The sequence below is a fragment of the Antrostomus carolinensis genome, unplaced genomic scaffold (genome assembly GCF_000700745.2).
Source record: "Antrostomus carolinensis isolate BGI_N321 unplaced genomic scaffold, ASM70074v2 scaffold9276, whole genome shotgun sequence".
NCBI lineage: Eukaryota > Metazoa > Chordata > Aves > Caprimulgiformes > Caprimulgidae > Antrostomus > Antrostomus carolinensis.
The window spans coordinates 2,412-18,180 of NW_010321131.1; the positions used below are offsets into that span (position 1 = coordinate 2,412).

The 15,769-nt window shown below is 48.1% G+C and overlaps 1 protein-coding gene across 1 annotated transcript; it reads left to right on the forward strand.

The window, feature by feature from the left end:
• Nucleotides 1-3,092: 3,092 nt before the first annotated feature.
• Nucleotides 3,093-15,562, forward strand: LOC104526369 (bifunctional 3'-phosphoadenosine 5'-phosphosulfate synthase 2; the record flags this gene model as incomplete). Its single annotated transcript, XM_010169806.1, has 12 exons — nt 3,093-3,198; nt 5,385-5,620; nt 6,344-6,482; nt 6,746-6,864; nt 6,980-7,093; nt 7,530-7,641; nt 9,611-9,631; nt 11,058-11,263; nt 12,667-12,802; nt 13,548-13,816; nt 14,544-14,773; nt 15,266-15,562. Coding segments are annotated over 12 exons (1,830 nt in total), but the record flags the coding sequence as incomplete, so codon positions are not given.
• Nucleotides 15,563-15,769: the final 207 nt, after the last annotated feature.

Genomic DNA, 15,769 nt, shown 5'->3' on the forward strand with positions numbered 1-15,769 from the left:
CTTGGGGACATGGTTTAGTGGTGAACTTGGCAATGCTAAGTTTACGGTTGGACTAGATGATCACAATGGTCTTTTCCAACCAAACTATTCTATGATTCTGTGATTCTATAAACCAAATCTTGAGCTACTCATCTTTTATCTTCTGAGTCATCAGGATGTGTTGGGCTCACTCACTTTTTCAGGGTCAGGCCTAGAGAGGTTTTAGATTTTTGTTTTACTGTGGTGCCCGGGCTCTGCATTTCAGACAGCATCTCATCCGTCCCCTGCACTCCGATCCCCAAATAACTGATTTTATCCCTTGAAACAATTGTGGAAGGGGGAAGCCATGTCAAGGATCTGGTTTAGTGACTGTGGCAGTGAAAATGGGAAGCGAGAGTCCTGGAGCGAGAAGATGTGTCACTGGAGGTGGTTGAGACAACAGCCCTGAAAACCTTTTTATCCTGGGACTTCCCACCAAGTCATATGGTGGTGGCATGGGATGGGAATCAGTCACCTTGGGCCCACTCTGGAGCAATTGCTTCTCCCTCCCAGAGCTTCTTCCAGTGCAGTCTCACAGTCACGGCACTGACATTGACGCTGAGAGTTAACCTTGGAAGTGAGATTTATAACCATTATGATTATTATTTTGTACACAGCTATTCTTACCAGTACATTAAAATGTTCTGGAGTGGGGTAGCTGATCAGTGCAGGTGTAAAGAGGCTACTTTTGGAGCATTTCACTAAAATAGAGTTGAAAATGGACGTGAAATTCTGAGTGTAGTTATAAATTGGTGTGGTAGGAGATTGGTCTCTGCTGGGATGCTGGTCTCTCCGAAGGATAATAAAAACAGTTGAGGAAAGGAGCGTATATTTTTTCTCTTCTGTTACAGAATAATTTTCACCTAGATTTCTGTGCAGACAGAGCCCTCTGTTGCATACAAGATACCAAGTTTCCGATGATGCTTATGCCTTTGCTGAATCACGTTAAAGTTTTAATGGCCCAGCAAGCAGAGAGGAAAAAAATCAGCCTATTTTACTAAAACATTTAAAAGTAACCTTTTACTTCACCGTCTCTTCCATTCCTCTTTTATGTTTTTTTTCTTGCCAAATTTTTTTTTGTGGACAAATGAATGATCACTTCCCTGCTGTGACTTCAGATGCAGAAGTATTTATATAGTGAGATGTAAATCATGGGAAAGCCCAGATCTGCTCTTGTACTGATTATAGGAAATAGATAAACCTACGTTAGTGAAGAGTCGGGCTGGGAATAAAATATTTATATCCTTTCTCCCTCTTGAGACTTTTCCTTTGGTTGGAAACATAATCTTTGCAATTAATAAGGGTATTTTATGTGCAAAAAGTCTTTGTTGAAGTCCCGTTGCTGGACCTGCGGGGCACAGACACTTTGAGTCTGCGTCCCAGTGGAGAGGCTGGGACTGCTCTGCCCACAGCAGGTCAACATTAGGAAGCACCAAAATTCAGGCCACTGGCTCAGCATCATGCTGGTCCCTTGTTTGGAGATGTACACGTTTGTGGTGGTTTAACCACAGTAGGACCATGTGGTCCTGCATTCACCCCTCCATCTGGTGAGATGGGATGGGAGACACAACAAAGGGGCAGATTAGGATGAGGACAGGGAGGGCTCACTCACCAGTTATGGTCACGGGCAAAACAGACTCAACTTGGGGAAGAAAAATCAACTTAGTTTGTTACCAATCATCCGAGTAGCACAGTGAGACATAACAACCACATCTTACAACACCTTCCCCCAACCCCTCCCTTCTTCCCGGGCTCCCAATGTCTCTACCTCTACCAGCAGCACAGGGGGCAGGGAAGGGGGGTTCAGTCAGTTCACCTCTGCAGCTCTTCCCGGCATGAAGTCCAGGAACAAGATGTTCCAATGCAGCTTCCCATGGAGTCAGGGACCTCTTCAGGCTCAGCTCCCGGCTCCGGCATGGGGACATCCATGGGCTGCAGATGGACCTCCAGTCCAACGCACCCTCTCAGCCCCCAGCTCTGGGGGTCTACCCCTGATCTGGCGAGTGTCTCTGGGGTCTCAATTCAGTCACACTTGCCCTTGGACTCAGCTTTTCTGCTCCATCGTGGAGTCCTCCATGCTCTACACGTGGGTATCTGCTCTGCCGTTGAACCTCCATGGGCTGCAGGGACCTCCTTTGCCTTCTCCTACTCCATGGGGTTGAACTGGGTGTCTGAGGTTCTCTGTCCTCCCCCTCCTCCTCCTACCTCCTGGCAACAAAGCTCTCTCTGTTTAGGTTGATGGTCGTCTTTTGTTCAGGTCAATGGCCCTCTTCTCCAGGTTGTGTCCACCTTCTTCTTTTCAAGCCAGCCCTTCCCCTCACCAATATGGATTGGCAGAGGTGTTTCTCTAGTGCTCATTGGCCCAACCTGGGCTGGGGGGTCTCTGCCTTGGAGCCAGGGGAGATTTTATCTCTAACCAGGTGGCTCTTCCCCCACTACCAAAAAAATGGTTCCCCCCACACACACACAAACCCAACACAGCGTTAGGTGTTGCTTTCTCTGCCTCTCATCCCACCATCTTCCCCAGCTCAGTCCCAGTCACGCTCAGCTTAGCCCTGCTATGTCACCGTTTCTTGCTAATAATTATTAGCAGCCGTGTTGTATTAAACATGGCAAGTAAATTAGCACCTTAAGTGGCTTTTATTTTGCAAGTGTAATTAAAAAAATAGGCGAGTCTGCCTATGTTTTAAAACGCCGAAGAGGCAGGGAGTGTGCTGCCTGTATCTCTGCGTGGACTCCGTGTCCTCCCCTGCCTGCCTATGGGTGTATCAGTCACCTGGCAGCGTTCCTGCGGCAAAGCAAGTCACCTTCTGCTGCAGACACGAAGGCATTGCCACCAGAAGCGATCTGAGCAGGGGCAAATATTGTCTTCAAAAAATGAATCTGTGCTGTTTGGACAGAAATCCAACATACGCCAAAGACAACTATTTTCTTTGCCATTTTCCCTTTTGTCAAAATTTGCTGCAATGGGTCACACAGATTTTTAATGAATTTGTGTTTCTCTCCCTCACATTAGTCCCATCTGAGACTTTCTTTTGTAACAAAAGTATTTTGTTTTGTTTTGTTTTCATCAGGGATCAACCAATGTGGTTTACCAAGCCCATCATGTCAGCAGGAGTAAGAGAGGACAAGTTGTTGGTACCAGGGGTGGATTTCGAGGCTGCACGGTTTGGCTAACAGGTATTTTCATCTGAGCGTGAAAGTGTGGTTTCACATGTGGAACCCACTAGCATAATGAATATGGCTCAGAGGTGGGGATTTGGGATCTGCAGGATATGTCAGCATTCCTTGTGAACAGGGAATTGCAAAACATTTACACGTGGGAAACACCGACACGTGGTGCAGGTGCAGCAAGATATTCTCCCTGGCAGCTGCTGCCCATAACTAATGTTTTTATGAATTTCACAGCTGTTATCAGGCTCCTTTGAAGACGTCAGAAGCCCTAAGGGTCACGCTTGTTGTTCCCAAGTGTGTGGCTTAGGCAGCCTTGGCTCAAATCCAGCCAGTTCTTGGCAGTGAAACCTGCCGAGTGTTCTCCAAAACAGCGTGCGGATGTTTTCCTTCTGGGCCGGTGGGAAGTTTATTGGGACACCTAGGTTTACTGTGTTTAAAGTGACCTTGTGAGCAGCACAAGACAGTCATCTTGTCTGAAAAATAAATGAGTTGCACTGGAAGCAATTCCTTGCACAGCCATTGCAGGTTTCTTACGCTATTTCTTATTTTGTACATTTCCCAATGTGTTGCTCTTCTCTTCTGCTTTGAAAGATAAATTCATTATTTGGGGATTAGGGGCTGCTAGAAATGACAACTGCATTTATTTTGCTCCACTAATATTTACACAACTCTATCCTTTGCTGCTTCTCCCAATTCTTTCTTTGCCTGTTAAATACTGGTATTTTCTTTGACTGCCAGAAGATGCTGAAAGACATACTTGGAAGGGTTTGTAAAGCCTCTGATGTGCCCTCGTATCAGCTTATGTGCTAGATGTTGGATTAAAGCACATTTCTGTTTTGTTCTCCTCTTCAGTTTTGAAAAGAAGGCCAATGCCTAATCTGTTTTAAAGTAATTTCTGAAGCCAAAAAAGCTATCCAAGACAATTTCCTTAATTTTCAAATATCCTTCAAACATCCTGTGTCTGAAAGGTTTAAGCTTCTCTGGCTGGTGATTATTCTCTGAAATACACAGTGATCTCCTGACTTTCTATCAGTTTCATTTTAAGAGACTATATGGAAGGACATTTCATTGCATGGACTACATGGATTAAATGGAAGGGCATTTAAATGCCCTATGTTGCCAGCTCAGGAGAGCTATCTGTTAGTCTGTTGCATTACAAAACCTGAAGGCAGAGCCAGCAGGATTCACCTCCACCCAGTCAGGTTTCTTCTCCAGCACATGCTGTTCTGCATCAGACTGAAAGTCCACCTTGCCCAGGATCTTGTCTCCATGAGCAGTCAATAGTATGTATCATGCAAAGGGTATAAAAACAGGTGAGCAGATGATGCTATGGAGATAGGAGATTCTCCAAGGCTAAGTGTTTCCTGGGACAGGTGTGGTGTTTGAAGGTGTTATCTATCCTAAATCAAGGTCCTCTTCCATCTCAGGGATTTTTCAACACTTGGATCCCCACCTAAGGGAAAGGAGGAGTTTGGTGCTCCAGGTGCACTTGTCGCTTCCTTATGCAGCCAGTAGCAAATGCTTTTTGTGCAAGTGGATGGAGCTGGGATGGGAAGCAGCCACCTTGTTTTGGATTGTTGTCTTTCTGGCTGATGACTCCAGGAGACGTGGGCAGCTGAAGGTGCATTGCTTGTTTACACAGCCATCCTGCTCCTGCTTGCATGGATCTGTGGGTGCTGCTCCTGTAGAAGGTGTCTGTGGATGCAGAGGGGCCATTGCTGCTGGAGCCTGTCCCACCCCACACAGTTGCAGCAAGAACCTCTCTTTGGGTTTAGCCTGGGAGAGCAGTTGGCTGTTCATAGAGGGGACAGAAGAAAGAAGAGGAAGATACTGAGAGACTCATAGGCAACAGCATCCTTTCAAGCTTCCCCTATTTACTGGTACCTATTTGTCCCACCATGGCCCAGCAAGAGGTACTTTTGCAACGCTGCTGAGTTGAACCCCTCCAGATGTTGGGATATAGCAGCTTTTCTCCTGACATTAATGCCACCCCTTCAATACGAAGGGTTGGCCAGGGCTCTGTGGTGGTAACTGTGCTAAAAAGATGAATCCAACTTTTCTACTTCATTCCTTCCTAAAGCAACTTCAGACAGAAAGAGTTTTGTCACTAGTATTCCAGGAGGTGTTATGTTCCACTGTCATTTTCACTCTTTTGACTTCAAACCTGAACCTCACTCTTCCATCTCCAACAGGCCTTTCCGGAGCTGGCAAGACAACCATTGGATTTGCTCTGGAAGAGTACTTGGTCTCTCATGGCATCCCTTGCTATTCCCTGGATGGTGATAATGTTCGGCACGGCTTGAATAAAAACCTGGGTTTCTCAGCTGGGGACCGTGAGGAGAACATCCGCCGCATCGCAGAGGTGGCCAGGCTGTTTGCTGACGCTGGGCTCGTCTGCATAACTAGTTTCATTTCTCCTTTCACAAAGGTAAACTCGCTGCACGTTCTGCTCGTTTCTGGACAGCCTTGATCTCGTGATTGTGCTTAGGGAAGAGAGATTTATATAGAGGACTTCCTGTATATGCCATCAGATACTCCTTTTAACTTCTCTATTTTTTTACCGGTACACAGATCTACATGCAATCAGTACAAATTTCTGGAGGGCAGTTTGACGTGACCTCTTTGAATATATTCAGTGTTACAAATGGATTAAAAGCTAAGAGAAGTTTAAAATCTCCCTATGGAGGCTCCTACTATTGACCTGTTAGGAAGCAGGAAAGAGGCACAGAAACAATAGCCTGTCCTAGTGCTATCACTACTCTGTGTGAAGAAGTGTTGATTGTGTTTTTATACTTCCTGAGAATACCAAGTAGCTGCTGTTATCAAGCCAATGCAAACAGTTCCTTTTTTCAACTGAGGGCAGATAATTATTCACATTCTAAAATTCTACTGTCCTGCTTAACAAAGAGATCTTTGTGATGTTTCAGATAGAAAAAGCTGAAAACAGATCAAAGTTGTAGATTTTTTTTTTAAGTACCTTTAAAGAAAAGGGAGGAAGGGAGATGAAAAACCCTTGTTAGAATTAGTGTAAAGTTAATAAATCTATACCAAAGTCGAATTTACTTGTGTCGAGTTCCAGGGCTTGTCACGTTGTAGGAAGATGCTTGCTGCAATTCAGGCACATAAGATTTTCCTGTCTGACTTCTAACAGGATCGTCAAAATGCACGTAAAATTCACGAGGCAGCTGGACTTCCTTTCTTTGAAATCTTTGTAGATGCTCCTCTAAACATTTGTGAAAGCAGAGATGTGAAGGGCCTGTACAAAAAAGCAAGAGCTGGAGAGATCAAAGGTATGGAAGAGCGAGCTCTTATTTTGCCTTTTGCTTTCCAAAGCGTTGGATAGCTCATCATTGCAGCTCTGCGAGTAGAGCTGGGTTTCTAAAGGCTCTTTGTAGTGGACAAGAGTATCCTCTGTCCCTAATCTTGCTGTCACAAGTGTCACCTGTAGTGCCCAGTATGGCTGAATGCTCGCTGCTTGTTTGTACAGCGTTGTTGGCTCTAGGGCACCAAGTATTACATTAAGTAAATCTGCTTTGGGTTTAATTGTCCGTAGGATTCACGGGGATTGACTCAGAGTATGAGAAGCCTGAATCTCCTGAACTAGTGTTGAAAACAAATGTTGCGTCGGTGTCTGAATGTATTCAGCAGGTTGTGGAGCTCCTCCAAACACAAGTAGGTCATTTTTATGCCAGCAAGAGCTTGTAAACTTGCTTTTGGATATTGACTTTTTTGGCATGCATTTAAAAAACAGCATGTTACCTACAGTTGCTATCTGTATCTCTTTCAGAACATCGTCCCCCATGGCACGATTAAGGATGTTCTTGAACTGTTTGTACCTGAAAATAAACTCAGTAGTGTCCGAGCTGAAGCAGAGATGCTGCCATCTGTAGAGATCACCAAGGTACATCGCGCACGGGTGCTGTGCTGTGGTTCAGTCCCTGTTTAGCTGTTCGAAGGGTAGAAGCTTTGACGGCGATGTTGCTAGAGGGGGCTCTGTTCTTCTGATGGCTGTGTATTTTTGTGGCTGTGGTTCATGGCGAGCTGAAGGCTGGTCCTGATCCTCAGCCATGTCTCTACTCTGTGCTGTAGCAAGCCAGAGCCATCAGTCTCCCTTGTTGCATTAGTACAGCCTCACAAGCACTTGTGCTATCCAAGTACATGAGTCTGGCTTTAAAAAAAAAACCCCAAATCAACCCGCCCCTATGACTTTCTCCCCTTTTATGAACCTCCCGTATTTGAAGCAAAGCCAGTGAGAGCACTGTTGCAGCAGAAAGGAAGGAAAAGCAACCTCTGAGCGTGACCTGGTGACAGGAGTGCCGTTTGGGTTTGTTTTGCAGCTGGATCTGCAGTGGGTGCAGGTGCTGAGCGAAGGCTGGGCCACTCCGCTGACCGGCTTCATGCGCGAGGCGGAGTACTTGCAAGCGATCCATTTTGGCACCCTGCTGAATGGTACGAATCCCCACGCTTTCCCTTAACGCTGGCCGGCAAGCTGCTGCGGGACGCGCTGCTTACCCCATGGCGGCTCGGCAGGCAGCCGTACGGAAAAGCTTAATGCTCGGCCGTGTTGTCCTCCTTTCCTCGTGTGTGTTAAATGCAAGGGCTTGTGAAGGACCGTGGTGGCCAGGAAGCCATGCTCCACAACGCACCAAAGGGTATGAAAGGTGACAGAGTTCACCGTGCTGTGGCTGGGGCCCTGGCTTACAACTTTGACATCTCGCATGGTGCCAATCACACATTTTGGCGGCTGTTGTGTAGCTCCTTTTATGCTCAGTTATACCAGGGCAAATAAAGATGCAAACCCAAAGCCAAGTAGGCAGGGAGGCTGCCAGGCTGAATTTGAGGTTGGAGAAGAAGGCAGCTGTTCCTTGGAGCAGGAAACAGGAGCACAGCCTGATTTCACTTTTTTTTTTCCCCCCATTTTCCTGCTTATCCATTACTTGTAAGTTGAAGTGAATCAGATTTACCTATTCATTAGCAACTTGTTAGAGGTGCTTCATCCTTGGAAAAGGCAGAGAGTGTTGAGGCAGTAGGTATTTCTGTCCCGTTTCTCAGCTGTAGATGCCATCACTGTGACTTTACAGGCACGAGGGCCCTCACTTTGAGTTTGTAAACCTGATAGTGATCTCTGGCCTCAGGCATTAGGGATCTTGGTGAGCTGGTCCGGTCCATTTGAGTCTTGCCCTCGGTTTTAAGGACCCCATGTTGCACAGGACAGTGATTGGCTGCTGTTTATTAGCATCTGGGCACTCTGCAGCAGATGCAAAGCCCAGGACTGCTCACTCTAGACTGCAGGAGTGTCTGTGTGGGTGCTTCTGCTTTCAAACACAGCCTTTTACCTCCTCCCTGGTGTGTAAACAGTGTTCAAAAGCACACATGACCTTGTTTTCAGGCCTAGATCTGTGGTCTGTGAGCTGCCTGTTGTGCCTGATGAGGTCAAAGAGGCTCCTGGTAGTGACCACATTGCTCTGGAGCTCTACACTTTGTGCGAGAGGCTCGTCTCAGAGAGCATCTGGTTTTGGGCACTCCCCCAAGCCTGTCGGCATCTCTGAGCACAGCTTCTCCAAGATCCATGGACATATAGTTGGGATTTGTATAGCTCTGTGGTGTCAAAGGCAAAGCCCAGGACACTTGCTTCTAGCAGGGGATGAACTCTCCAGAGCAAGGTCGATGCAGAAGAGGGCATCAACATCAGTCCCTGCTCCACCTTGTCTTCACAGAGGTCTCCAGACTCCACATCTGCATGGTCAGGCCTGCAGGGTGACATGTGGACAGGAAGGATGGTTTGCTTGAATGAGCTTTAGGAAACAGTGGAGGGTTTTCATCTCATGATGCCAAGGCTGGGGTGCACACATTGCCAAAGAGAGCTTTGAGGCTGGTCTTTCCAGAGTCATTGTCCCAGCCCTTTTGCTCTGAGGTGCAGCTGATGTTTTTGGCAGCCGCAAATGTGGCTGGAGGGGCTGCATTCGTTTTGGTAGAGTTGTACAAGTTAGTGCTCCTCTTGCTCAGATGCTGAGCAGTTAATCCCACCTGGATACTACTAACAGTTGGGTGGATGAGGCGCTTTGTGTAGGGGCATGATGGCCACCAGGAGGAAAGGTGGATCTGCAGGTGGTGGGGCAGCAGAGTCTCAGCTCTCTGCCCTCCGCACCAGTGACATGTGCCTCTGTCGGGACTGGGTGACAGCGAAGGCGTAGGTGTTGTACATCGCTCCCGGCCAGTGCTACCTGTGTTGGACTGGGGAGCGCTGGGGAGGCTGGGGCAGCGCCACAGAGGACCACGGCCACACCAGCAGGCATCCTGCCTGCCGTGAGGCAGTGCTTGCCAGAGGTTTTAAATGAGCGGCTTTGATTCTTGAAATAGCTACTCAAACTGGTGCCTGTGAGTGTTAATTATCTTAATTATGTTTGTATTCTCTCAGGAAGGAATCGCTCAGTAGCTGGTATGTATATAACTGTTCCTAGGTTGTACAGAAATTACTACAATTTACATTTTTTTGCTATAAAGTAATTTTTTGAGATTTACAAAAAAAAAAAGAAAGAAAGAAAATTATTAATACTAGACACAACCACAGCCTGTTTCTGATTCAGCTGGTTACAAAATGCCATGACACACCCTGTGTCCTACTGACCAGTCTTCACAAAAATTCCAGTTGTGTAATCGTGTAATTACCTTCACTGGAGTGATTTTTTTTCTTAACTCTGCATCTTGTATTTGGAAATGGAGCGTGGAGATCCTCAGCAGATCCTCAGCTTCAGCATCATTTGTTGGGCTCATAATTCAGCTTGTTCCATGCTGACTTTATTGACTAATCACTGGTTAATATAATTTAAATGTATGAAGTTGATATTGATTTGATTCCATGTGACTATAGTTATGATTATTCATGAAGGTGCTTGAAAATCACTGTCTGGCAGACGAATGATACCTAGGCATGAATTAAAAGTAAATGCAAACATTTTAATAAAGATTTTTTTTTAAATCTTAGTCAAAATCCTCAAATTAAGACTCTTAAGGGTCCAAAATTATTTCAGTCAGATCAGAACAAATTGAATCAGTGATTTGTTTGTTCTTGTTTGTGAATGGAAACCCACGGGAGAGACTGATTATTCTATATTAATACCAGGATATCTAAGGAGAAATGGGAGGACCTTCATGGAGGACTGGGAAGCTGGGGGAGTGGGGATAAAGCCAACATGACTTTGAGGTATTTAGGGACAACACTGAAATTAGAAACTTCACGTGCAAATGTAGGCTCACTGTATACAGACAGAAAATAGATTACAAATGGACTCTGCAGAGATATAAAGGAGGAGGAGAAGCAGTATAGAGATAACTAGAAAAAAACCCAAAGAAATAAAGCATAGCATGATGGTGTTTTCCCTGTTGGAAGAGGCAGTTCAGGAGGTGTGCAGGGAACACAATGCCCTGGGGAACACCAAGCTGGAGCCATCTTAATAGCAGTTGTTCTCCTGGCAGTGGAGTTAGGGATTATATCCAGGGTTACATTTTCCAAGTATGTTTAAATCTTTTAAAGAGACTTTACAACAAGCTAACTGGAGAAGAACCAATCTTTCAGTGAGATAGAGAGTGCAGAAAGCAGTGAAATATTCCAGGTGTCTTTGAGACATCTCTGGCCCGAAGATAAGAAGCTTTCATATTCCACTAACATCACTATTTATTAGCAGTGCAGAAAAAAATGGGGCAATGAATAAATTTACCTGACTGATGGTGAATCCCTAAGCTAGTCCTGGAAAATCTGGCTCTCCAAAGGGAGAAGGTGTACCTCTGAAAATCTCTGTTTCCTCGGTGCCCAAGACCAGTGCCCAGGGCTGGAGGACGTTAAAATCCTCCCCCTCTCTTGCCAGATGGCATCGTCAACCTGAGCATCCCCATCGTGCTGCCAATCTCCACGAAGGACAAGGAGCGGCTGGAGGGCTGTGAGGCGTTTGCACTCAGCTACATGGGGCGGAGGGTGGCCATCCTGAAGAGCCCCGAGTACTTCGAGCACAGGAAGGAGGAGCGCTGCGCCCGCGTCTGGGGCACCACCTGTGCGAAGCACCCCCACGTCAAAGTAGGTTTGTTCCCTTGCTGCTCTGGGAAACCTGGCCAGGATGGAAAATGTGGGCAGGGGTTGGAGAACCAAACCTTTCCAAGGTTTTGAGAGTCATGGGTCACTCCAAGAAGGACATGGAGGTGCTGGAGCTTGTCCAGAGAAGGGAAGCATAGCTGGGGAAGGGTCTGGAGCACAAGTGTGATGAGGAGTGGCTGAGGGAACTGGGGTTGTTGAGCCTGGAGAAAAGGAGGCTGAGGGGAGACCTTCTCACTCTCTCCAACTCCCTGAAAGGAGGGTGTAGAGAGGTGGGGGTGGGTCTGTTCAGCCGAGGAACAAGTGACAGGACAAGAGGAAATGGCCTCACATTGTGCCCAGGGCAGTTGAGATTGGATGTGAGGAAGAATTTCTTTGCTGAAAGGGTTCTCAGGCATTGGAAGGGGCTGCCCAGGGCAGTGGTGGAGTCCCCATCCGTGGAGGGATTGAAGAGTCATGTAGACATAGTGCTGAGGGACATGGGTTAGTTGGGGACTTGTCAGTGTTGGGTTAATGATTGGACTTGATGGTCTTTTCCAATCAAGGCAATTCTGGGATGCTGTGGTTCTGTCCTGCCTGCTGTCTAAGCCCAACTGCTTGCTGGGAACCATTGTGGCTCAAGCAGACAGGACTGAATTTTTAGGCTCAGGAGTTAGTGCTGTGCTTGCTGCTTAGCGAGAGCATCAGATAGCAAGTGCAAGGTGAAAGGGAAGATGGACGTGCTGCTGAAGAGCAGCTCCTTTCCGTCACTCACTGGCGTGCCTACATCCAGGTGTCTTTAGCACAACCACCAACTTAGCTCCCAAAGCTTTCCTGTGCTTGGAGTGTGGCAATCTCAGTGGTGCTGCCAAACCCTAATGCTGCAAATCACAGAGTCTTGCTCCTTTTAGCTGTGTTCTGCTCCTCAATTTGGCCGTTTCATACAGGCAGCCAACAAGGATGTTATATTTTTACAGCTTATGTCTTCCTCATTCCTCTCTGGCAGTGAGAGGAATTAAAATTAACTCTTTCAATTATTCAGCAGCAATTGCTCAGCTCACAACAGGCCTATTCCTCTGCATATTCACAGGAGGAAAGAGCAAAGAGTGAGGTGGAGGAAGGTTGTGTGCCATAGCTTATAGACCCTCGACTGCCAGAGAGGAGTCCAGCACCCAGCTGGGTGCAGCAGTAGTGTCTCGGTGGGTGATGCCTCGCTTTACGGGGTTGCACTGCTCACCATGTTGAGTTCACGTGGTTGCTGTAAGAATGTTCTCTGCCTACAATGTGCTGACTGAGAAGGACAGATCACCCTACAAGCAGAGTCAAACCTAACACTTTTCAAAGGAGACTGGGAAAGGGAAAAGGAGATATTTGCTGTCCCCTCCATAATGCATGTGTGCAATTCACAGATGGTGATGGAGAGCGGAGACTGGCTGGTTGGTGGAGACCTCCTCGTGCTGGAGAAGATCAAATGGAATGATGGGCTGGACCAGTACCGCCTGACACCGCTCACTCTCAAGCAGAAGTTCAGAGAAATGAATGCTGGTGAGTGCCCCAGGTTAGCACCGGTGACACAGCTTTTCTTGCCAAATTGCTCCTATACGCTCCCAAAATGGGACTATTCAGTGGGACAAGCAGTAAGAGGGATGCAGGGCACAGCACAAAAAGTGACACAGGGTCTCCTTGGTTAAGCACGGTGCTTGTGATGGGCTGCGTCCTCAGTGGGTGTCTCCAAGCATGGGACTGGAAAGCGTTGAGCGTCCTGCTCATGTCCCCCTGGCAGGTCAGAGTCTCTACTTCGGCACCCTGGGCATTTAAAGCCTTGTGCTGTCATCCTTGGCCTTCACACCAAGGTATCAGGTGTCTTCTCCCAAGTGTCTGTCCCAGCAGGCTGGCAGGAGTTGGACACCTACCCTCACTTTGTGGAGAGAGTGTTGACCTTCCTTGAAGGCGCTGTTGAGCTTGGAGAGGTGGCAGGTCACTTATGAAGTCAGGGAACTCAGTGAAGGTGTCCAGTGGCCTCTAAAATCATTGTAGGAGAGTTGATGGGACTGAAATCAGCCCCAAAGGGAGGATGTGCAATGAAAATAGTCTTGGCAGAGCGATGAAGAGGCACTGTGCATGGATGAAAAACTCAACTGAGGTATCCAGGGCCTTGCTCACGTGGAGATAGGACACACGTCTTCTGACATACCCATCTTACGATTGTCAAAATGTATAGTGTGTAGATGAAGCTGCAGGGTCCGATGGTCAGCTCAAGCTTGTGACCCTCTCAATCTTTCCCTTTTAGATGCCGTCTTTGCATTTCAGCTGCGCAACCCTGTCCACAATGGGCACGCCTTGCTCATGCAGGACACACGACGCCAGCTCTTGGAGAGGGGTTACAAAAACCCCGTGCTTCTCCTGCACCCCCTGGGAGGATGGACCAAAGATGACGACGTCCCGCTGGAGTGGCGTATGAAGCAGCATGCAGCGGTGCTAGAGGAGCAAGTTCTGGACCCCAGGTCGACCATCGTTGCCATCTTCCCCTCTCCCATGCTCTACGCCGGCCCCACAGAGGTATCGTAGCCATCAGCTGCTCACTGTGACAAGGCGTGAAGCCTTTCTGTGGGGGCTGCCAGACTGCACGTGCAGCTCCAGAAAGCCACGGGGAAGGGAGTCGGTAGCTGTTCCCTCGCTATTAGCTCCCTCCGTGGTTCACCTGCAGCTTGGTGCAGCAGCCATCTCCCAGCAGAGCTCAGCTCCGTGGGCTCCTGTGCTTTCACAAGCTGTGTGGAGAGCAGGGGAGAAGGGGCTAGAAACAGACTTTTTCTGTGATCTTTTTCTCTGTCGGGCAGGGATGCTCCTTTGTTTTCCCCCAGTGGTTTCCATTCTGTCCCTAAATTGGTGGGATAAAAGCGGTAGACGCTAAACCTCTTCTGAAGGAGGAAGGAGAGGGACCTGTGGGCAACCTCTGCCTGTACAGGGCTCAAAGGCCACTGTCTCTGCGTGTTCAAAAAGCAAACTGCTACCTCCATTTCCTGCCAAATTAGAACAAGACTAGTTCCCATCCCAGTGTTTCCCTTGAAATACACGTCCTTAGGAGAACTGTGACATTGCATCAGGCCCAAGCAGTGGAAGATGAGTCTGGGCGGCCTGATTGCTATGAGAAACTGTGGCAAGGCTGCTGACACATCTTCCTTCCTTCCTTCCTTCCTGCGTGTGGATCGCGAGGACGTCTTCTGCAGCCCGGGGCAGGTGGCTCCGTTGCTGCTCAGCCGGGGCTCCTCCTGTCTTTCCTTTGCAGGTGCAGTGGCACTGCCGAGCTCGCATGATCGCCGGGGCCAATTTTTACATCGTGGGACGCGACCCTGCAGGCATGCCTCACCCCGAGACCAAGAAGGACCTCTATGAGCCCACGCAGGGAGGGAAGGTCCTCAGCATGGCACCGGGCCTGACCTCGGTGGAAATCATCCCCTTCCGTGTGGCTGCTTACAACAAACTGAAAAGGGCCATGGATTTTTATGACCCAAAAAGGTAACACAGGCAGCTGTGTTGCTGTTTCTTCAGCCTACGCAGCGCATGCTTGTGATTGCCTCTGGCTTGCAGCTTACCAGGGGAGAGGGAGAAGCAGTTGGTGTTCCTCTTAAGGAGAAGAATGGGGGGAGAACCTGTGAAAGCCACCCGCTTTCCCCTCTGAGGGCTGACACCAGGTCAAGGCTGGGTCTCATGGAACTAAAGATGCACCTTTATAGCCATGAGAAATGATAAAGAAACACAGTTTGAGGAGTAAGTGGCAGTGGCAATACAGCGTCTCGCAGCTGGAGAAGTGTGTTACCTCCAGCTCCTCTCGAAAGAGGAACCCCATTGCTACAGACTATAAACCCAGACGTGAAGCCGAGGACCCCGCAGCCGGGCGCTGCCGGTGCCAGGAGGTTTCCAGCCACGCGCTTGGCATGGCAGAAGAGCTGTTCTGGGGACAACTGAGGCCGGTTGTGCTGATTTCAACCCTGTCTCTCTTTTCCACAGGCATGATGATTTTGACTTCATCTCGGGAACACGCATGAGGAAGCTTGCTCGTGAAGGTGAAAACCCACCAGACGGCTTCATGGCCCCCAAAGCTTGGAAAGTCCTAACCGAGTACTACCAGTCGCTGGAAAAAAAGAATTAACACTACTCCTCCTCCTCCCCCTCCCTAGAAATACTTGTATTAAGAGTGAGCAATGATTGATTGATTCCCTCTGACACAGATCAGTTACTTGGCATTTCCAATGCTCTGACTGTAGGATTTTCCTTCCTGGGTCAGAGTGTTTTTTACTAATCAGAAATACTTTGAGCCTGGTCCTTCTCCCCTTGAAGCATCCCCATGGAGCTGGAAGTGAAGGGCATTGTTCCTTTCTTTCCCAGCGGAGCGTGGCTGTGGGAAGCCCAGCATGGGCCAGCTGGATCATTTTGATGCTGCCAGGGCCACCCACCCACCCCTGCTGCAGAGCTGGGACCTTGGCACCGGGATAACAATGTCTCTGTGCCCTG